We start from the raw sequence: 22,952 nt of genomic DNA, 5'->3' as shown, positions 1-22,952 counted from the left end.
TTAAAAAAGTTTTCTTGTTGTGGTAAAATGCACATAACATAAATTTACTATCATAATTATTTTTCAGTGCGCAGCTTAGGGGTACGAAGTACATTTATAATGTCAGCCGTCACCACCATCCACCTGCTTGGGGTTGTCTTTCTCCCTTTCTCTCTCTACCCCTCCCTGTGCTCTCTTTCTCACTCTCTTTCTCAAAAGTAAATAAATGGGACTATAAATAAAATAATTTCTACCATTAGAAAGCAGTAGGTAGATTTCTATTGTAAGCGTATTGAAGAGCTCCTGTGTGGTTTTTCATCGGCCAGGTGCTTGCGCGGCCTGTGGCGCAGGTGGGCCCTGCTCACGACCGTTGGACGGCGCTGTGGCACTTGGCCGCACAGTGGTGCCCCAGTCAGAGAGGGGTCATGCCCTTTTGGAGTTGACAGTTCAGCTTCAAGTTTGTGGCTACAGCCTAGTGCGGGTCCTCCAGTCCCGTCGCCAGCAGGCACATCATGTCTTTGTAACTTCTAGTGCTCTGTGCTTGGGTCTCCCTGTTCGTAAGTGGGGTGACTGAGACCCTGGAAGTCACCGTGGGTTCTTGCACAGATGAGAAGGGATAACGTGTGAGCCATTTCACCCAGTGCCTGGCTTAGCGTACGCTCTGAAGAAACACTACGTGTTCTCACCGTCATCATTGATAGTGACGGTGGCGGGGAGAAGTGAGTGGCTGGGAGGGGTCTCAGAGCTGCACTGTCAGAACTCGGTGACAGAGAAAGAGAAGGAAAGGGAGAAAGACAATCCCAAGCAGGTGGATGGTGGCGACGGCTGACATTATAAATGTACATCGTACCCTTGAGCTGTGCACTGGCAAGAATTACCCTCTCATTTCTGGCTCAGCACCTGGATGGACATGAAGGTCTCATTTGCTCAGACTGAGAAAAACCTTTGATTTGGAAAGGGCAGTAATTTTAGATGGCATTATTTTTATAGGCAAACATTTGAAAATTACAGGTGTAATTTAAATGAGGTAATATTTATAGTAAAATGCACAGATCTTGAGGGTAAAGCTTGATGAGTTTTGATAAATAACACACACTTGTTTCATCACCTTGCCATTGAAAGTATCAAACATTTCCTGGGACACCTGGGTGGCTCAGTTGGTTAAGCGTCTGACTTCAGTTCAGGTCATGATATCATGGTTTGTAGGTTTGAGCCCCGCGTTGGGCTCGGTGCTGACAGCTCAGAGCCTAGAGCCTGCTTCAGATTCTGTGTCTCCTCTCTCTCTGACCCTCCCTCACTTTCTCTCTCTCTCTCTCTCTCTCTCTCTCTCTCTCTCTCAAAAATAAACATTAAAGAAACAAGAAGAATCAAAGTATCGAACATTTCCAACCCTTGTTGGTCGATCCTGCCTACCAACCCCACCCCATGCAGACACTGGTCTGCTTTCTGTCTCCCTGGCTTAGTTCTGTCTGTCAGTTCCAGGCCTTCATGTAAGTGAAATCATGTAGTGTGTATTCTTTTGTGTCTGGCTTCTTTAACTCAACACAAGGCTTTTGAGATTCATCTGTGTTGTTGTATTTCATTGCTAAGTAGCTTTTTTCAAACCTGTCTTTTTCATATAAAGCTATTTTTAGGTAATCTCTGCATCCAGCATGGGGCTTGAACTTCCAACCTGAGTTCACACGCTGCATGCTCTATTGACTGAGCCAGCTAGGTGCCCCCGGACGTGTCTTTTTAAAGCTCAGTGTTTGTTTTGTGTGTGGGCTTGGTTATGTATCCCTCTCAGTATATTCTTTGCTATCCTAAAGTTTTCATTTTTTCCCTTGGAGTCCATGCTATTTTATTTTATTTTTTTAATCTGAATATTTATTTTTTTAAAGCTTTTGTTCAAATTCCGGTTAACATCCAGGGTAGTACTAGTTGCAGGTGTACAGTACAGTGACTCCACGCTTGCGTACGTCACCGGGTCCTCCTCACGACAGGTGCGCTCCTTCCTCCCTCACCTTCTCACCCATCCCCCCTCCTCTGGTGACCAGCTGCGCGTTCTCCATAGTCGAGTCTGTCTCTTGGAAGACGATGGTTAGCTGCGGCACGGAGTTGGCAGCACCTTAACCGAATGTGCGTGGTCGGGCCCAAGGGCCCCTTCCATCCTCCTCAAGGGGAGTGTTGGCCTCTCAGCTCGGACAGCACTTGCTACCCTCAACTTTTTTACTTTCCCACGAGGAGTAGGGGGATAAAAAAGTAAGATGAGAACACCCCATGGAGCTTTAATTAACCCAGAAAGAACAGAATTGAACTTAATCTAAAGGGATAAGAAACCTTTCAGACAGGTTAACAGGTTTGGTCGGAGTGACCCCGGAGAACAAAACCACCTCCAGGTAATTAAAATCTAGGTGCACTGGTCACAGTATCACATCGCTCCTCCATCCAAGACACTGACCAAAGGAGCACGTTACCCTAAGGCAAACAGCACAGTCCTGTCCTGGGGTTCATACGGACGGGAGGGTGCGTGGCCGCAGATCTGGATGTCCTGGCGGTTTCATTTGTTCAGCTATTAAAGTCCTGCATGATCTGTGTTCCGGCCATAGTAACCCAGGATGGCGTCTGTCAGTAATTTCTCCCTGAGTTCAGTTATTAACAATTAGTTGAATGAGTGTGTGTGTATTTAAAATATTATTTACAGAGTACCACAGTTGCGTCTATTAACATATGGACATCTTAGCTCCTTTATATGGGATGCTTCCCTGCATCAAGGAATATAATATTATAGTTAGAGATAAATAGAATGGAGTTAATGGACTAGACTTACTGAATGTTCCTTCTGTTATTGTGAGTAGCCCAGTAGTGAACTACGGCCGGCAGACACTGAGAACTGTCGATCAGGCATTTTTCCTTAGCATAGACTATGGGAGCTAGGACTCAGTTTTGTTTGGTAAGATAAATTCTGAAATGGTATAAAGTGGGAGCAATATGAATGCTTAGAGATCCCGTCATGTGTAAGAGATGCCCCATCTTATTAATTAGCAAAGTAATACTTGCTCATTATAGTAAACTTGAAAACTTTATACAGGAAATATAAAGAAGCAGGAAAAAATCACTTCTAATTCTACTACCTAAAAGCAAATCATGTTAAATATTGGCATATCTTCTCTAGTCTTTTAAAATATATTTTAGTCTATTTTATATAATACGTAATGCTATATTTTGTATAATATATACGATATCTAATATATAATATGGACTGTATATTATACATGTTTTTATATAATACATGTTTTATATAATATATAATTTTATATTTATTTCATTGAACACCATTGCATAATTTTCCATGTGTCTTTAAAGTGGCATAAAATTATTATTTAAAAAAATTTTTTTAAGACTCTTGACCAGTATTGCTGAATAATTTTCACTAACCATTGTACATACCAGTTTATATGCTTAACACAAGTATATTAGGGTACCTAGCGCAGAAAGTGAAATTCCTAAATAAAGCTTTCCTCTAGGTTTCCAACTTAGTTGTTACAAAGAAATTAAAAGGCAGACCAAGGCTATGAATAGAATTTCTTCAGTTTCACTTCCCGAGAGGTGAATGTGGCCTTGGTCTTATAGCTCCTGCATAATCTCCTTAACTCGCTACCCGGTGCTTCCTGTGTCAGTTCCCTGCGTCAGTTGGGGTGATTTTGATTGCAAATATAGAATATCTGCTACAGTCAGAGTATTTCTGTGGCCCCCAAATTCATATGTTGAAATCTTGACCCCCAAAGGTATTAGGTATTAGAAGGTGGGACCTTTAGGTGATGAGGTCATGAGGTCAGAGGCTTCATGAATGGCATTTGTGCCCTAATAAAAGGGACTCCAGCGAACTCTCCTGCCCCCTCTGCCATCTGAGGACACGGTGAGAAGGTGGCCGTCTGCAGCTGGAAGAGGGCTCTCACCAGAGCCTGACCCTCAGGCATCCTGATCTTGGACTTCCAGTCTCCAGAACTGTAAGAAATAAATCCCTGTTTCTAAGCTACTCAGTGTATGGTATTTTGTTCTTGTAGCCCAGACAGACTAAGACAATATCCAGTTTTGAACATGGCTTACGCGAGGAGACAAATGAATTATTTCAGAGAAAGCCCTAAGACATGGCCGTTCTTGGGAAGTAGAGTAGGTCAGTGACGCTAGCACTCAAAAGAGCTTCTCTGTGTACTTCCTGATTCTCCTCTCCGGAGTCCAAGTTCACCATAGTGGTTTCAAGCATCACGTCCTCACACTGTCATATCCAGAAGTCAGAAGAAAGGAGATCCTGTCTCACATTCGTCTTTAAGAGCAGGGCGAACCTTCTTAGGAGCTCTGTGGCCCTTGTTGGTTAGGGGTGGGTCCTGCAGTGGGAGGGGGGGTTGGAATAGCCGTGAGTGGTGGGCTGGTCTGTAGTACTGGCGAGGTTAGGGAGACGTCCTCCAGGCACAAGGGCACTTAGGTTCTGAGCGGATTAGAGGTTTTATTAACGGAGAATTGGGGAAATGGTGTTAGCATCTACCATAGCTCTTGATTCTTCATTCCTAATCTGCCATTACCTGCATGTACAGTACCGCTTTTTTTTCACTTCCGAGTTTCAGCTCTGTAAGGGGTCTTGTTCACATTTATCACTTAGCACGGAGTCTGGGCTCAGGTAAGTATTTGTTGAATGAATGAACGAACATGGTTACTTTACTCTTTTTCGTGCTGGAGTCAAATGAATAGCATAGACCAAGGATGATGACTGGGTTTATCTTATTTGCCAGCTCAGATCTACTGGTGATGCTTTCCTGGGGTGATGTGTGAGAAGGATTCTGAGGCTGCATCCAGGGTTCGGTGAGAAAGAATGCTTGGTTCGATTATTGCTGTCTGTAGTGGGATGGGAAAGGAAGCCGGCAACGTGCGTTTCTGGTATAGACAAGTGAGTCGTTTTGTTGCACATCGTTGGGTGTCTAGTATGAGATGGGTGCTGAGCGTGTCACATAACCGGATCGGGTTGGGGGGGGGGGGGCGCTATCCTACCTTAGTTGCCAAGCCAGATGGGAGTGAATGGATGTCTGAGGTTTTTTTGGAATAAAAGCATCCATATTCTGATAACCTTTTGAAGTTTAATCACTGTAAGCTGGGGAGGATGCAGGCAAATTTATAGTAGAGCTGATACTTGAACTTGGTTCACAAGTTGAATCTGACTCAGGTGGTCTGACTCACTGCTTCTGAGAAGTAATCTTGATTTGTTCCTTTTTGGCCCTGAGTCCGTCCTTTCCTGACCTGTCTCCCGTAAGGCTGAATCATGATAGACACCAGTTATAAAACACATGTTGTGTATGTTCTTGGTTTGAATCTTCACAGCTCTAGAGTAGCTCCTCTGTCCTGGTTTTCTAGACGGGACAGCGGTGCAAAGCTCTGGACTGACAGAGAACTGACACACCCAAACCGCGTCTCCGCCGAGGCCGGTGCTCTCCCGGGCTCCCACTGCTCTGTGCTGGATGTGGCCCGGGAACTACAGAGTGCTTGTAAATATTTGCTTCATACTTCGACCATTTCGTTCCTCAGTGTTTAGAGCTGTTCCTTAGGAAGAAAGTCTAGTAAACTTGCGAATTTATACTCTCCATCATCGTTTACAGTGACCAGATTTTGAGAGCTACCTCAGAATAGGCATTGCGAAAAGTCCTTCTAAGAACTATATGAATACACCGATTATAAATATGATTTTTCAATGTATTTCATTATGCAAACAAAGTGGTGTTTTTAGAGTGGTAAAATACATTTTCAAGTTCCTTGAGTACCTCTTGTATTACAAGGTGAAGCCATATTAAAGATGAAAATGTCCTATTTAAGGATTGTGGCATTTAAAGAGAAACGCAAGAGGAAGAAAGGCTACAGCTCCTTGGGCAGGGACTGCCAGGTGACAGACAGTGTGCTGGTGTTCCCATGATACTACAGGCTGCGGGTCTTAGCTTCGTGGATCCGGGAACTCCATTCTTGAGGATTCCAGGGGGCTGATTAGTGTTTAGAAACCTGGTGTGCCTGACGGGCTCATGGGTAGGGCACGCGGCCCTTATCTCAGGGTTGTGAGTACAAGCCCCGCGTTGGGCATAGAACTTACTTTTTAAAAAAATGTAGGGACCTGATCTACATTAACCAAAATGACCATAGATTGACTGATTGATGAGTCCGTGTGTCAGTTTCTTGATTGATAAAGGAGGCTATTCCAGTGATGGCTGCCATAACACTAACCTCCTGATACACCCTCAGATTTGACTGGAAACACTGTTGGTAGCTTTGTATTTCTTAACAATAAACTTACACTAGTAATTTCTTAAGAAGATACTATCTATCTGCACCTTTCTGTTGTGATATTTAAAGATTTCGTTCTCTGACACCCTCTAGATCTTCATTACAGCTTTTCTTTGAACCACCAGTCAGTCGTCACAGCGTCATGATGTCACCCTTGGCTGCTGAGCCACATTGTGCACTATGATGAGCTTTGTAAAAAATGTTATTTAATTTTTTTTTACTGTAAGTTTATTTTGAGAGAAAGCACACGTGCAAGCGGGGAAGGGGCAAAGAGAGAGGGAGAGAGAGATTCACACACAGACTCCACGCCATCAGCACAGAGGCCAACACAGGGCTCGATCCCGCCAAACCGTGAGATCATGACCTGAGCCCGAGGTCGCCCAGGCGCCCCAGGCTTTTCTCTTTTTATAACCTTGTTTTCTCTGGAACTAATAACCGGCTTCAGTACATTTACTTAATTCCCACGTGTCTGTCGCTAATACTCAGTAATTGTTCCAAATAGGTCATAAGCCTGTTAGCTGTCTCTCTAAACACTCAGGACCACTTCAGACCCGGCAGCCCATCTTCCCTCCCCGGATTCCTCTTCCTGTTCCGGTCTGGCAGCTCTCCAGGCCGAGTACACGGTTGTCACCTGGGAACGCTCCTGTTCTGTGCCGGGTTTTCTTTTCCTTGGATATCACGCTTTTGGGTTTCTTGATTTACCCATTTTATTGAAGCACATGCTCTAGAATGCATAGGAAGAAAAACTTTTGAGTCTTTTCATACATGGGAAAAGTTTTTATTCTACTCTGGGTTTTTTTTGAGCAGGTGAATCAGCGTAGTATGGGGTTTTAGGCAGAATATTTCCCTGTGATTCTGAAGGCATGGTTCACTATCTTCTATAAAGTTATGTCATTCTGATTTGTGTTCCTTTCTTGTGACTTGCTTTTCTTTATGAATGTTTTTGAGAATTCATGTTTTTACATTTCACAAAAGCCCTCTGTATTGACTTGAAGACAGTGAGCACTTTGTCCGTGTTTGCTTCCTGGGTGCTGACAGACAGCTCCCCGTGGGTCTCTCCCTCCCTGCTCACCTCGCAAGCATAGGCACTGCTGCCTTGTGTCCTTGTGATCTTTCCAAGGATGTTTATATAGCAGAGAGCCTTGGAAGGCGGAGAGCAGGCTTCGGGTTTGTCTAGGACAGGTAAGCACAGTGTCTCTGCCCTTGGGTCGGAGGCCACGCAGGTTTACGTGCAGCCCGTTGTAGAGGACACGATTCCCTAAGTTCAGGGTTCCTCAGTTGTGCAAACCCGGGCCGCACCTGGACCTCCCAGGAGACGAGCCGGGCCAGAGGGAACTGACTGGAAGCACGCTCTCGTGTTGCATGCGGTGCTGGGGGTAAACGAGTCCTTTGTTCTGACCTAGGAGGCTTCGGGCTTCTGGCAGAGTCCACGAAACTGGCCGGCTAAGCCGTTTGCTTGCAAGTGGGGGAAAATCTCAGACCCTCTACACTTCTTGACGCCGGGTGTGTCTTCTGTGGGTCTTGCTAAGGTCATTCTTGTTGCTGTCGTCATTTGGCGGTTCTGCTGAACAGCCGGGTGCTTTGAAGGTGGCCTCGCTCACACGTCTGGCAGTTGATGTCCGGCTTCCCTTCCCACGTGGTCTCTCACCTCAGAAAGACCACCCTCAGGGGGCGCCTGGGAGCTCAGTCGGTTAAGGGTCAGACTCTTGATTTCGGCTCGGGTCCTGATCTCCTGGTTTGGGAGTTTGAGCCCAGTTTGTCTGTGCTGACAGCTCGGAGCCTGCTAGGGATTCACTCTCTCCCTCTCTCTCTGCCCCTCCCCCACTCTCTCTCTACCCCCCCCCCCAAATAAATAAACGTTAAACAAATTTTTAAATAAGAAAGACTACCCTTAGCTTCCTTACGTAGGGTTGGCAGCATTCCAGATGTGAGAGAGGAGGTTGTGAAGGCTTCTGACATCTTGAATTGCATGCTGTCGCCTGTGCTGCATTTTGCTGACCACAGTTCATCTTGAAGCTGGTTTAAATGAAAGGGATGGGGAAATAAATGCCATTTTTTGACAAGAGTGGCAAAGTCGCCCTGCAGAGGAGCATGTCAGACTAGATGGGAAGAACTTTTGTGGCCGTCTTGGCATATCGTTTAAGGTTTTTCCCTCCCATTTGCTATGCTGTGTACTTGGTGAGCCCTTTTGTTCTAGAGACCGAGTTTTCAATTTGGGGACATTTAAAAATGTTGTTATCTTTGATAATTTTTTCTTCTTTTCTTGTTTCGCTTTCTTGAACGCCTATTATTTTGATATTGGATCTTGCTGGCTTCTCTGAATTTTATAATTGCTTCTCTGTTGTCTGTTTCTTTGTGTTGGTTCTCCTTTCTGGGAAATTGCCTTCATTTTGCCTTATTTGTGCTACTGAATTCTTAAATTTCAGCTACTTGGGATGCCTGGCTTGGTTAAGCATCTGACTTTGGCTCAGGTCATGAGTTTGTGAGTTCAAGCCCCTTGTCGGCTCTTTACTGACAGCCCAGAACCTGGAGCCGGCTTCGGATTCTGTGTCTCCCTCTCTCTCTGCTCCTCCCCGCTTGCACTCTGTCTCTGTCTCTGTCTCAAAAATAAACATTAGGAAACCGACTAAATTTCAGCCACCATATTTTCATTTCTACAGGTTCAGTCCTGTCCTCTGTTCCTTTCTTAATAGCCTTCTGTCCTTCTCTCATGGATGCAGTATCTTCTTTTATCTTTAAGGATATTAATGATTTGAAAAATATTTTTCTTCCTTTTAAAAAACTTTTTTTATTTCAGCTTGGGGCCTGTCTTTAGTTTTGTCATGATTCCAGGCCTTTATTTGTGTTTCAGAGTGAGGGGGACACACACGCGCGTGCACACACACACACACACACACACACACTTGGAAACTATGTGGAAACCGGGTGGGGCTCACTGAGCGTGGCAGCAGTCAGCAGGTGTTGATGGAAGTGTCCCAAAAGATCTGTAGGTCTGTCCTCCGGGGTGGTTGAGTGTCTGTAGGGAAATGTCTTGTAACCTGTGTGTGTTCTGGGAGCGGAGGAGGGGGACTCGGGGCCTCACTGTCAGCGTGACTTTCCCACGGCTCTTGGCACACCCTAACGTGTCAGCCTCCCGTTCCTCATTATGGACCCGAGTCCTTAGCCTCTTCTGCTCATGGAGGAGAGCTAGTTGTTACGTGTGCAGGGTGAGGAAGGCTGCGTGTACCTCGCTGTCCCTTTTCTGGACATCGCACGAGTCACCTGTTCGGTGCCTGGGACTTTGGTCTCCTCAGCGGCGGCAGTGGTAGCCTCTCCCTTTTGCTCCCTGGGTTCTGTTGCCGTCTCTCTTCTGCAGCTGTCTCCTCTTTGAGCCCCTTTTTCCTTGAGATTTTTCCTGCCATTTCAGTGGAGTTTCAGGATAAGTGCCCAGGGTCACCAGCAGCCCCCCCTTTCCCCTCTTCTGGTTTCTGTTACAGATCCTGTGCTGGTTCTTGTTTGGATTATTGGTTTCACTGATGTGGTGAATTCTTTGTAGACCAGTTATTTGTGGTTTCGTGTTGAGGAGAGAGCAGAGCGGTGTGATTCCTTCTGGGTGTTTCCAGCCTTTGCTTCCCCCCCTCCCCCCGGCCGCTGACAGGCCGTCGCTCCCCGTCTCCCCGCGCTTCCGCGGCGCCAGCCCGCTCGCTCTGTCCCTCCCAGAGGAAACAGGAGCCTGATTCTGCCTCTCGGGCGCCCGCTCCTCACGAGACAGCTCCTCCGAGGGTTCCTTTGGTTTCCTCACCTCACGTGATCTTCCTGGTCTGTGGCAGAACTTTCTCAACCCCCGGGATTCACGGTCATCGATGACTGCTAGTGTCCTTGGAGTTGGAGGGTGAATTCCTCTTTTCCTTGGTTCTGGTGATTTCTGAGAAGAGAGCAGGAAGTTTGTATTCTTTTTATTTTACATCCATTTTTAGTAGTTTCTCTCTCAAAAAACGAACTTTTCCTAACATTATTCTCCAATTCTGAGGCTGTCTTTTTATTTTTATTTTTATTTTAGAGAGAGTGAGCAAGTGTGAGCAGGGGAGGGGGGCGGAGCGGGGGAGAGAGAATCCCAAGCAGGTTCCACCGTCCGCGGGGAGCCCAACAGGAACTCGATCCCGTGACCCTGGGATCATGACCTGAGCCCAGACTGAGAGACGCTCAGCCCGCTGAGCCACCGTGGCCCCTTGTGTAAATTCACATTTAGTACGACCGAACTTATGACCACACACGTGGTACTGAAGCCTTTTTCTTGCTCCATTTTTGTTTCCTGTTCTTCTAGGGAAGATCCACCAACATGTTCTCAGCCGGACAGTGATGATGAAGCAGAAGAAATACAGGTTGGTTTGGAATAAAATAACCCATTCTGTAGACTATTGTAATTCCAATACTGGTCCCTGAAATGGTTCTCCTATTTACATCTTAGCTTATGTTGGTTAACGGGAGACATTACATGAAAATCTCATGTTGACGTGTACTTTGTTTTCAGGACAAGATGTCTCTTATTTCTGTGTCATTTTTAGAGGGAGCATTGCTTTTGGGAAGCCCAGTGCGCGCTCCACATTTAATGTTCTGTTTCTGTCTTCCCCGTGCAGTGGTCGGATGACGAGAACACGGCTACGCTTACGGTAAGAGCAGCACCTGCAGCGCCGCGGCGGGGACTCGGCCTCACTGCCGCCGGGTGTCTCAGGAGCTCCGGGCGGCGCTCCCTAGGCTCCCCTGTACTTCATCTCCTCGCTGGCTTTTGTTTATGATTTTGAAAAACAATTTGGATCGTTATTTATAGGCAAACATGGCCTGCCCTTTTCTTCCCCTTTGATCTCAAAGGAAATATTTAAAGTGCATGGTTTGTGCTAGGACTTGTTTCTCTTAAACTCTGAAAGAAGTAATCAAGGCTGACATTAAACTTGGAGGTTCCCTAAAGTTTCTTTCAAGTTAGAGTAGAGAAGTGTGTGGCTTTACCCAGTATCTTGTATAAAAATGTATAAGTTGAGTATGTTATATAGTCTTTTAAGATAAGAATGCTGTTGTCTAATTCAACTTGAAATATATTTTTAAAGGAATGAGTGAAGTAAAACATGTATTTCTAAGAATGTAGTGGGTGAATGAAATGTCTTCTACCTTGAGATAAAAGCCAAAGGATTTTATAAAAATCTCTGCTAACAGATGTAAAGGCACAGTAACGGAAACTAGTTTTAGGGGAGGTTATATTCTAATACAATTCTAAACAAGAAGATGCTTTTGTTTATTTCAATGGAAGAGACCTGGTGTGGACAGTACTAGGAAAGTAAGTGGTGATGCTTAACTCAGTGTATTTCATTAAGTATAAAAAGCACGCCAACATACAGAAAGGGAAGTTTCTATATTTTTCTTTTACTCTGGATATCATGCAGGTCAGTTACTCTCTGTTCATGACGGTCCTATTCGGTTACATATACCTGTTGGTTATCTACCATTTCAGGCACTGTAGTGTGTTCTGAGCAAACATAAATTTGGTTGCTTCCTGCCATTAGGGAGTTTATGAACCAGCAGGGAAAGATGCCTCTGTTTGGGGGTAGATGGCAAAGTGCTGCCAGAACAGACAACCGTTAGAGATCATCTAGAAATGTGTTAAGGGAGAAATGTTATTTGACCTGGACCCTCAAAGGGGTAGGATTACCAGTTCGAACTGTGTTATCTAATAGATGGAGAGGTCGGGAAAGTAATAACTTCTATGTCTGTATATCTACCAGAGTCTGTTCTCCAAGGCCTGGGAGCTCTGATCAGTGACATCACAGTAACAGTGAGCACACCACGTGCTTTGATGGTAGTGTCTAGACACATTCTCCACTGAAGGAAAGGGAAGCTCCTTGGAGAAAGTCAAGACCGGGGGTAGAAGAGTGAAGATGAACCTGTGATAGCTGTGTCAGGAAGTGAGAAGGAGCCAGACATGACGAGGAGGACCCCGAGGCCAGCTTGACTAGGCCAGGCCCTAGCCAGTTAGCTGTCTCAAAACGGGGACATAGTGACGTGTAACCATTTATTAAAATTAGAGTCTGTGGTCTCATACTGACCAACAAATGGTTATATTAACTAAATGGAGTAGAAGGGGAAAGCCCATTAGGGTAGAAAAGGCACCAAATCACAAACTAGAAGGAAATACAGAATTGGAAATTACCATTTGGCAATTATCATAGTAATTGATGGAGTAGATGTTTAAACCGGTGGGTAAATATTTGATGAGAAAGAGGATACTTGAATATTCTCAAAGTATTTCCACCCAAACTACTTACTAATTATAAAGAGGAAAATAATAACTTTACAGAGGGAAGATGTGGCACCAAGTGATCAGAGTTAACCATGTAGGTGATGGGGCAGACCGACATTGTCTGCCTCCTGATAGGACACGCTAAGGACGCGGCACCCGCCAAAAGCCATAACCTAAATCTAATCATGAGGAAACACCCAGCACACTCAGGGTTTTGGAAAGTCTGTAAAATAACTGCCTTGTGCTCTTCAGAAACGTCAAGGTCATGAAAGGTAAAGAACAACAGAAAGAAGGATTAAAGGATATTGAGGAGCTAAGACAGCTAAATGCAATGGCATGACCCTAGCTGGACGGATCCTCCGTCAGAAGGCTTTTCTTTTTTTTTTTAATTCTTAAAGAAATTTTAAAAAATGTTTTATTTATTTTTGAGAGAGAGAGAGAGAGAGAGAGAGACATTGTGAGCAGGGGAGGGTCAGAGAGAGAGGGAGACACAGAATCCAAAGCAGGCTCCAGGCTCTGAGCTTGCTGTCAGCATAGAGCCTGAGGCGAGGCTCGAACCCACAAACCGTGAGATCATGACCTGAGCCGAAGCTGGATGCTTAACCGACTGAGCCACCCAGGCGCCCCTGAAGTTTTTTCTTTTTCTATAAAAGACATTATTGGGGAAATGGGCACATTGTGAATAAGATCTGTAGATGAGATAGTGGTGTTCTATCATTGTTAGCTCCCTCGTTTTGATAATTTTGCTAGGTTACATGAAAGAATGTTACTGCTTTTTAGGTACTATACTGAAGTATTTAGGGGCAAAAAGGCATCAGGACTTCTACTTCTTTAAGAATGTAAGAAAATAAGTCTGTTTTATGTGTGCATATCTATAAAGGAATGCATACATCTGCATAGATGTGTAAGAGATTCAGGGCAGGGAAGGGTAAAGCAAATGTGATAAATGCTTGGGTAAAGAGTATACGGAAATTCTGGTTACTCTTCCTTTAAGGCTTCTGAGGGTCTGAAATTATTTCAAAATAGTTACTAAAGTGATTGGGTTTCAGTGGTTGGAACTAGAGATTTTTGGGCAGGGGAACATTCATAGTAGAACACTCTTAGTGGAGGAATGTTGAGCCAAGGTCCCAGGGGTGGGAAGTGCAAGGTATTGGGGAGCTGTAATAGTCCATTAACCTAGATACAAAGACACGGAATTAAAAATTAAAACACAGCCCAGGTGGGTAAATCTCAAAAGTGAGAGCTGTTTGCTGAAAGTATACATATCAATGACAGCAGTTGCGTTAAATTTTTTAAATGCTATAATTCATGGTCAGTCACATGTGCCATTAATTGTAAAATCATGACTCTAGAAGACTATGCCCAAGTCTGTAATGCTGGTGGCCTTTGGGGCAGGGGAGGAGTTAGGTTTGGGGAAGAGAGTGAGGAGGTAAGGAACTTCACTTGTATTGTAACTCTGTTCCCTTAAGGGATTTAAACATTAAAGGACTGGGTTAAGTATACCGAAGTGTTGAATGTATAGATCCAGGAACATGAGTGTATATATATTTTTGTGTATTTTCAACATTTCATGATTTGAAAACAAATTAGAAGAAATACCCTTTCTTAATGGGTATCGTAGGTGTAGTTGGAAAGACAGAAGAGATTGGATGGCAGGAAGTCCAGAGAGGATAAAAAAGGGTAGATTTTTATCTCACAACAGGAACCTTTACCCTGAAAACTGAGGTGTTTTGCATATTTAAAATCTGACTCATTGAGCTATAAACTTAAAAGAATCCTTTTACTTAAATCTGTTGAAAGATAATTTTCAGAAAAAGGTAGAATCGTGGCTCCCATATTGATGTAAAACTCTTTAACCCGTGTTGGAGGTTTTCTGTACCTCTTGTGGGAGCTAGGCAGGTGTTTTAACTGGTTCCGAAGGGAACCCAAAGAACAGACACCTCTGTAGATTAGAAATACTGAGATGAATATGTAAATGAGGCACAATTGGATTTGCTTCCCTCCAGGGTGGGAGGGAAGACAGCTGGATTTCTCAGCCAGGAGAGAGTTTTATATCCAAAAGAAGTACTTTCCTTGTCATCACTTACCTGCCACTCACCAAGTCTGAAGCCGCCCGGCCACCTGGCTCCAGGTCGGGCGCTCTGGGTGCACAATACGGTCTTCCACCGAAGCACGTGTTTTTCTCCACCGTATGGGAACTTTTCATAATTTAGATGTGTTTTCAGATCCTGAGAGCAAGATTTCCTAAAGTGGAATGATTTGAGCATTTGAGGAACTCTGTCACCTCTTAAAATATGATACAAAAATCCAAAGCAATGTGAAATGTTACGGGTTAGGGACATTAAATTGATTTGTCTTTGAAGATCAGATCCCTTCATGTTCTAAAACTTGTGTAACTGCCATTCATCCAGTATATTGCTACAACAGATGTTAGAGGAGTGTTTTATGGATAGAACCTAGCGGACCACATCAGCAACTTCAGGGGACCGTAAGGAAATTACTAGCTTAATAGAGATCCTGACTCCCTCCCATGGGGAGACCCAATGGAAAATAAAGGACTCAAGGCTGTTCCTCGTTTTGAAAGCCTCTCTGAGTGGCTACAGTTTAATTTCCCATCTAAGCTGAAGGCGCTCAAGGTGGATGTGGTGGCAGATACGAAAGGTACTGCCAGCCGGTCGAGAGATCACAGACCTCTGTAGCAGAAGGAGGGGCGTCCAGCTCTGATGTCTCCCTTTACTCACTAGCCTGTGGCTTAAAGCTGGTTTCTAGTTTGAGGAATAGGCCACCATTTTTGTAAAGTGACATTTTTTTGGTCTGTTTCCCAAACTCTTAACATAGTTTGCTCCCTGTCGCAACTGGATTAGATTGTGGGGGTCCACAGAGGCCATTTGGTTCTTTGTGCAGTGTGTAGTTGAGCGAATTCTAGACCCATTCTAATTATCCCCACTCTGGAGGAACTGGTCATTACCGGACTTTTTCAGAATTTGCAGTTGCCCAGTAGGGGGCGGCAAATGTAAAGGGATAATGTACCGGTAGTGACTCAATATTCGTGTTCTGTCCCCTGCAGGCTCCCCTTCTGTGTCTGTTACCCCGCTTTGCTCTGCTCATGTCCAGGTGCTCCCTAGCTAGTGACATAAGGCTGGCGGCAGAGCATTTCTGCACACATTTAGGACATTTTGGTTGCTTGCTTATATAAAATACACATTTTAAAATCAACCAAAAAGGAAAGAATATTTTAGCTTCCCCAAGGCCCTATTTTTGAGTGTTGTTTATATTAAAACTTGTCTGGAAGTAGTGGTGTTTAAATACAGCCAGGCACGTCATTTATTTCTCATTCTCATGAAGCTTTTTGAGGATATATCCAAGAATCTTTCCCTCTAGATGGAAAGGCTTCTGGCCCTTTAAATGGGAGATGTTATTTCTGAACGTTGGAATAAGTATACAGGTGACATTGCATCTGTGTCTTTTCACTTCCTAACCATGGGTTCTGTAGATTTGAAGAGAACTGTTCAGTCCTTCCTCACATCCCCAGATGCCTCATGATGTCTGTCTTTTTAGCTTTGTGGGCTTGATTATGGAAAGTACCACCTGCCATTTGGACGCTTGTTACTTGTTTTTTTTTCCCTGATAAATATTTGATTATTGAGTTTATTTGGCTCAGTTCAGAAATTCTGATAGTAGTTTGTGTTCTAAATTATTTTTGACATGCTTAATTGTTTGACTTTGAGATTTTGATCTTGTTTTCTATATTTGTTATGCTATTGACATGCCCAAATGCTTTCTTCTTTCTCTCTGTAGGCACCAGAATTTCCTGAGTTCACCACTAAGGTCCAAGAAGCTATCAACTCCCTGGGGGGCAGTGTATTTCCTAAGCTTAACTGGAGTGCCCCAAGGGTAGGAACTCATCTGTAAATCTCTGTTTGAGTGTTCTTTGTCTTGCTATTCCTTTCTTTTTATATCCCTCACAGATATAATTTCATTCCTAATTCTAGGGAAAATACTGTGGAATTTATTTTGATTTTCCTCCTCCTATTTTTCTGTTTGGCACTTTCCTGGGTTTGGAAAATACAATCTATTTTGCCAGAAGACAGTTGCAACCTCTTGTGTTGCTGATCAATCTAAGAATGTGAGGAAATCCATCTCTGCCCCATTTCAAAACTCCAGCTGTTCAGTGTAACAGAGGAACTATTCCCTTTTGAAAAGTAATGAAAATTAAAATTTCACAAGGCCAGGGTACCTGGGTGGCTCAGTCGGTGGGGTGTCCAACTTTGGCTTAGGGCATATCTCATGGTTTGTGGGTTCGAGCTCTGTGTCGGGGTCTGTGCTGACAGCTCAGAGCCTGGACCCTGCTTCAGATTCGGTGTCTCCCTCTCTCTCTCTGCCCTTCTCCTGCTCATGCTCTGTCTCTCTCTCCTCAAAAATAAATAAATATTAAAAAAAATAATAAAATAAAATGTCACAAAATCTAGAAATAGAGCTGTTTGGGAAATCAACATTATCTTAAATTGTGTTTTATTGTTATAATATTGCATCAACAAGATTTTTTTTACGTTAAGGTCTGTGGAAAAATTTGCTCTTTTTTCTAATCCAGTAGAAAACAATTACGTCAGAAAAGCTCCCTTAAAGAGTCAAAGACTTACTTGCATTTAAAAAAATCATCCCATGTGCCTATCTTTGCTTATTCTAAAACGAAAGATAAATTTTCCCTCATCTAGCCGGTAGTTTCAGTTACTAAAACTAGTTACACATGTATATAATTAAAATTTTTTTATGTAATTTAGATTAAAAAAATTTTGTTAACGTTCTATTTATTTTTTGAGAGAGAGAGACCATGTGAGCAGGGGAGGGACAGAGACAGGAGGAGAGACAGAATCCAAAGATAGGCTCCAGCCTCTGAGCTAGCCATAAGCACAGAGCTCGATGCAGGGCTTGAACCCACGAACCGTGAGATCATGACCTGAGCCAAGGTCAGATGCTCAACCAACTGAGCCACCCAGGCGCCCCTATAATCTAGATTTTTAAAAGACCTATACACTTGCTCCCCAAACCAGCAGATCCTAACACTTCTTTTCTTCATCATTTCTTCCTCCTGCGAGGTAACTGCTTTTAGATATTTCAGTGCGTTCTTTTGTTATTTTCTGCTACTTTATACTGCAGCTGTGACTATAAAACTCATTATTGAGGCCTACTCGGGAATGAGAAGGTTTTGCTCGCTCTCCTCTCTTTCCCATTGCTTTATATTCTGTTTTCCTCCTTTGAGTAATAAGCACGTTTTTGTTAGGTCAGGACTCTGTGCTTCTGATGTTAGGTTAACACAAGTAACACAGGCACTGATACATGCTACACAGGATGACGTAGTTTTCTTTCTTCTTTTTAAAAAAATGTTTATTTATTTAGAGGGAGAGAGAGAGAGTGCTCCTGTGCATGCACATGTGGAGGGGCAGAGACAGAATACTCTGCAGGCCCCGACTGTCAGCACAGAGCCTGGAACGGGGCTCGGTCTCACAAACCTTGCGAGGTTACAACCCGAGCCAAAATTTAGAGTGAGACGCTTAAGCGACTGAGCCACCCAGGGGCCCCAAGATGACATAGTTTTCTTATTCAGCCTTTTGTTTTCCCTGGAGTTCGTGGTTTTCTGTGTATAAACTGTTGTTTAGTTGGAGGGAAATCTGTGGTTGTTGTACCATTTCCAACCAGAGGCTCATCATTTTTTCATTGGGGGAAATTATAAAGAGGTTATTTTAACGAAGTCCTTGAGACTCCTTTTTAGTTGGTAAAAGCAGTAATTTGAATCCTTCCTTACCACTGACTTGGGATGAGGCTTTCCACTTAAGATGGGTATATTATTTTAGTTTTGAGTTATTCATTTGTTCATTTATATTTTATTTTTTCTGTGCCTACCACGTGCCACTGCTTTCTTTCATCTAGTGTGGATAATATTTGGATAGTTTTTTGCAAGCACTAGTTTTCTCAAAATCATACTGCTGTCCTGTGTCTGATCTGTGGGGGAAGTATGCTGTGTAAGTGACTTAACTAGTCTGTCATTTTTAGGCATGTTCTGCTAAGCTTTGTGCCTCGCGTGCCTGTTCTTCTTAACCTTTTTTTGCTTCATCTGTGTGAGCCATTCACTGTGTGAAACTGCGATAAAACTGCAGGTTGGTGGACGTGGGTCTGAGCTCCAGTGCTCACCCCTCCGGTGTCCCAGCTGCCTCTGCCCAGATGCAAGAGGGTAGAAAGGATCTCCTGTTTCTTAGAGAGGAGCTGGTCAGGCTCACTCTTTACACCTTGGTCATTGAGCCCAAGTGTCAGATTTCTATTTCTTCACCCTTTTCAACACCAGTGAGAAAGACACAGGGAAGTACTTGGTGAGGACCTTACTTAACCTGTGTGTTCCTGACCCAGCGCCCCTCCCCCCCATGCCGTGGCCCTGCTCTAGGTTGCTTAGAAGTGTAACTTGACATTGGACAGTACAGCTAACATGTCTTACCTCAACTTTTTCTTTAAACGTAACGTGCGTTATTGATTCTATATACAGACCTGAGCTTCATTCATAGCAACTAACTTGGAATTTACCCTGAGTAGCCTGTGTTTTGTCATTTAGGATGCGTACTGGATCGCAATGAACAGTTCTCTGAAATGTAAAACCCTCAGCGACATCTTTCTGTTGTTCAAGAGCTCCGATTTCATCACTCGGGACTTCACTCAGCCGTAAGTGTGTCTCTTGATCTCCCACATCGGAAGTTTCAGTACTTGGGAAAGGTTTTCTAAAGGCGAAACCCATCGCTTCCAGCACTGTTAAAAACTACAGCTCCTTAGGGCAGACCTATTAACGCACACCTTCCTTTGCCTTTGATTGTAAATACTCCACGGTGAATATTCCTAAATATCCAGGGCTTTCTTTATATCTGCCCATTAAGTATTTTGATAATTTTTATTATTATTATTAAAACCAATCTATGCTCGTCCTAGAAAAACAAAATTAGGAAGTCGAGCTAAATAAAAGCAGTGTAAGAGCACCCAGGATCTACCATGGTTAGTTTTATATATTCCAGAATTATTTCTATGCATAGGTCTAATAAAGGTATGCCTGTCTCTAACCATACTCTGACCTTTGAAGACAGAATGGGATCACGTAGTTCATACTGCTTAGTAGACTGCAGCATATAACTAACCTCTTTAAGTGTCCTTAAATATTTGTACGCATCGTTTACAATGACCTTAGTGGTGCCCCACCGGATGGCTGTGGCATACTTTGTATATCGTTCTGCCGTGAATATCCCTGTGCTAGATTTTTGTGCATGTGCCTAGCTTTCTTTCTAGAGTAAATCTCTAGAAGTGGAATTGCTGTCTTCCTCTCTTTGCCAGTCATTCGTAGCTAAGGAACTTGGCCCTGTGCTGTCTGTATTTCAGGCAGGTAACGCACCTGCACTGCTGGCCTGTCAGTGGGCTCTTTATACCCTTGTTCTGTCGTCAAATAGGTATTCTTCTAGATTTCCCATCCTACCCATCTTTTTTTTTCTTTTTAAATATTTTTTTAACATTTGAGAGTGAGAGAGCGAGAAGGACAGACAGTGCACGAGAAGGGGAGGGGCTGAGAAAGGAGAGAGTGAAGCAGGCTCCAGGCTCAGAGCAGTCAGTCCAGAACCCAATGCGGGGCTCGAACCTACAAGCTGTGAGATAATGACCTGAGCCGAGGTCAGACTCTTCACCGACTGAGCCACCCACGAGCCCCTCCATCCTTCCCATCTTAAACAGTTAACTCACTTCAACTAATACTCAAACCGATCTCTAAAGTGAAGTGTGTCACAAAAATCCAGCCACTGAGGCCCGCAGGAGTGCAAACAAACGCTGTGCGCACGCACCCCTTCTTGCCCTTCTTTCCGTGTAGTTCACCCTGCCACTCACCCCATTTCAGCCTCAGGTCCGTTTTTGAGGAGCCTGGCACCAAACAGTAAATTCACTGCCTGTCAGTTGCGTATCTACCTGTTTACATCTGAGTTCAGTATTTCGGGCATTGAGTTTAGTATTACAATAATCAAATAAATGAAGTTCAGTAATAATAAATGACTGTGGTTATATTGTAATTTTATTACAGAAGGGTTTTACCTGTATTGATATTTTTGGTTCATTTACCAAGAAAAACTTTATATTGTTTTTATACTTCATTGTCCACTTTTTATGATCATGCCAGCACAGATGTTATTAGTGTTTGGTGGCCCTTGTTTTAGTAATAATGCAGTGGCATTTCCATTCTAGGAGAGACCTTCTGAGTAGAGGAAGTGATGGCTGTCTTCTTTGTTCATTCTAAAGTTATAAAGCCTTTTTTTTTTTTAAGTAGGCTTCACTCCCAGGGTGGAGCCCAAAGCGGGGCCTGAAGTCATGACCCTGAGATCAAGACCTGAGCTGAGATCGAGAATCAGACATGGTGTGCCTGGGTGGCTCACTCAGTTGAGCATCTGACTCCAGCTCAGGTCACGATCCCTTGTTTGTGGGTTCGAGTCCCACATCAGGCTCTGTGCTGAGAGCTCAGGCCTGGAGCCTGCCTCACTTATTTGTCTCCTTCTCTTTCTGCCCCTTCCTTCCTCTCTTTCCACGCTTCCCTTGTTCTCTGCCCCTCCCCTCGTTGTGCTCTGTCTCTTAAAAAATAAAATAAAAATATTAAAAAAAATTAAAAGTCAGATGCTTAACCACTGAGCCTCCAGGCACCCCCATATCTAATGCTTTAAGTAAAGAGGCCTTAAAATGCATTACATTAAAAATGCGGTGAACCCGTTCGTCCATCAGATATGGGCTTTCATGTACCTTTAATGCTAGTTGCATTGAGTATGAGGATATCTTTTCCTTTCCCAAAATAACCGTAAGTCACTTTTAATTCTCTGTGGCCGGCAGTTTTTACATCGCCCTTGCAGTTTGGTGAACTACTGCTGCGGCCTACCCCTCTTCTCTCTCTTCTGTGCATGGGTCTAACCGGGACTCCCGTAAAGATGGAAATGCCAGTCTGTCCTTTTGTATTCTGTAGTCTTTGATTTTTGTGTGAGAGGGAAGTAAAGTCACCAAGTGAGTTTGAGGCCCCGGATTAAGGGTGTTTACCCATAGAATACCGTCCTTCTCTTAGTCTAAATAATTGAGAGTCGGCGGGAGCAAACCCCCAGCACTGAGCCTGCAGCCTTTCATCTGGGCGGCTCTGAGTAATCACCCCTTTCTGGAAACATTTGTCGGTAGTGAGCTGCATGCCAGGAAGTCTTGTCACTGCGTAAAATCCTTATTGATAGGATCTCTACCGAAAAATTAACTTGTGTCCTATTAGGCCTTTTAAGACCCCTTAAAGATTAAATTAGGAGTATAATTCTTTAACTGGACAGGTTTGTATCAATGATTTAATCTCTTTCTTTCTGTTGGCTAGAAAATTGAGGCCTCAATCTGTTTAGTAATTTGTTTGCACAAGCTGGTTACTAGAGCTGAAACCAGAACATGATCTCAGCAGTGTCATTCTAGATGTTTTCCGTATTTTCACTCAATAAGGGTATAAATGCCTCCTTCTAAAAATACCTCAAAATAAAATACAGTAAACTATTGTAAAGAATTTAATTTTATAAGAACTTAATTATTAAATAATAAGGAATATTATAAATAAAAATCATAAGTGTTAAGTGTAGACTATATTAAGACATTATGGGATATTATGTAATCTGTGATAGGTCTAAGATTATATAATATTATGAAAGTGACATTATGTTGTTTATACTATTTTGGGTCTTGCCTCAAAAAAAGAGACAAAGACATTGCAGTCAACAGAGGGCCGAATCAAAGCACTTCAGACATGCAGAGTTTTAAAAAGTGTATTATTTAACAGGGACTCTGGAGCTAGGGTGTTTCTGGGGTGATTGAGCAGGTGCTCCAGGCTCCAGGCCTCTCTGTTAACGCACCCCCGTCCTTGGCTCGCTGGCTTGGAGTCGGGGATTATCGCCTGGTGGTTACGGGATTGCTGCCGCGGTTCCGAGCATCGCATGGAGACCTGACCGAGTCCGAACCCGAAATGCGAGGGGTGGTGTGTTTCCTCTCACTCTCCTCTGTATGTGACCGGTAGAGCATTCTGGAAGCTTCCCAGGAGACTTCCTGTCAGGCTCATTGGTCACACGGTGTGACCCAGCCTAGTCCAGCGATCGTCAGGGAACAGAAATGCCGACAGAAATACCGTGACTGGTGTCGAGCCGGGGCGGGCAGACGGGAGCACGCACCAGAATCACCTGATGGGTTTGATGCAAGACTGAATGCTGGTCCCTCCCTGAGTTTCTGGCTCAGTAGGCTGGCAGCGGGCCCGAGCAGATACTTTCTAAAACGTTCCCAGGCTGCCCTGCTGATGCTCGGCAGGCCCGCCCCTTGAGGACCCCCGAGATTAACCAGC

The 22,952-nt window shown here is 43.9% G+C and overlaps 1 protein-coding gene and 1 non-coding gene across 4 annotated transcripts in view; one reads left to right on the top strand and one right to left on the bottom strand.

Annotated features, from left to right (window-relative positions):
* Nucleotides 1-22,952, top strand: part of CDC123 (cell division cycle 123) — a 57,726-nt gene that overhangs the window by 5,250 nt on the left and 29,524 nt on the right. For all 3 annotated transcript variants that reach the window (XM_029953930.1, XM_029953928.1, XM_029953929.1), the window contains exons 3-6: nt 10,583-10,640; nt 10,896-10,928; nt 16,346-16,441; nt 19,149-19,255. In XM_029953930.1, the coding sequence (XP_029809790.1) occupies nt 10,583-10,640; nt 10,896-10,928; nt 16,346-16,441; nt 19,149-19,255 (294 nt within the window). The remainder of the gene's footprint in view (nt 1-10,582; nt 10,641-10,895; nt 10,929-16,345; nt 16,442-19,148; nt 19,256-22,952) is intronic.
* LOC115305866 lies at nt 2,048-2,169 on the bottom strand. Its single transcript, XR_003915056.1, has one exon. It is a non-coding gene; the product is annotated as a U6atac minor spliceosomal RNA (small nuclear RNA).

This window comes from Suricata suricatta, chromosome 10, assembly GCF_006229205.1.
Source record: "Suricata suricatta isolate VVHF042 chromosome 10, meerkat_22Aug2017_6uvM2_HiC, whole genome shotgun sequence".
NCBI lineage: Eukaryota > Metazoa > Chordata > Mammalia > Carnivora > Herpestidae > Suricata > Suricata suricatta.
This window is presented reverse-complemented; position numbering and strand designations above follow the sequence as displayed.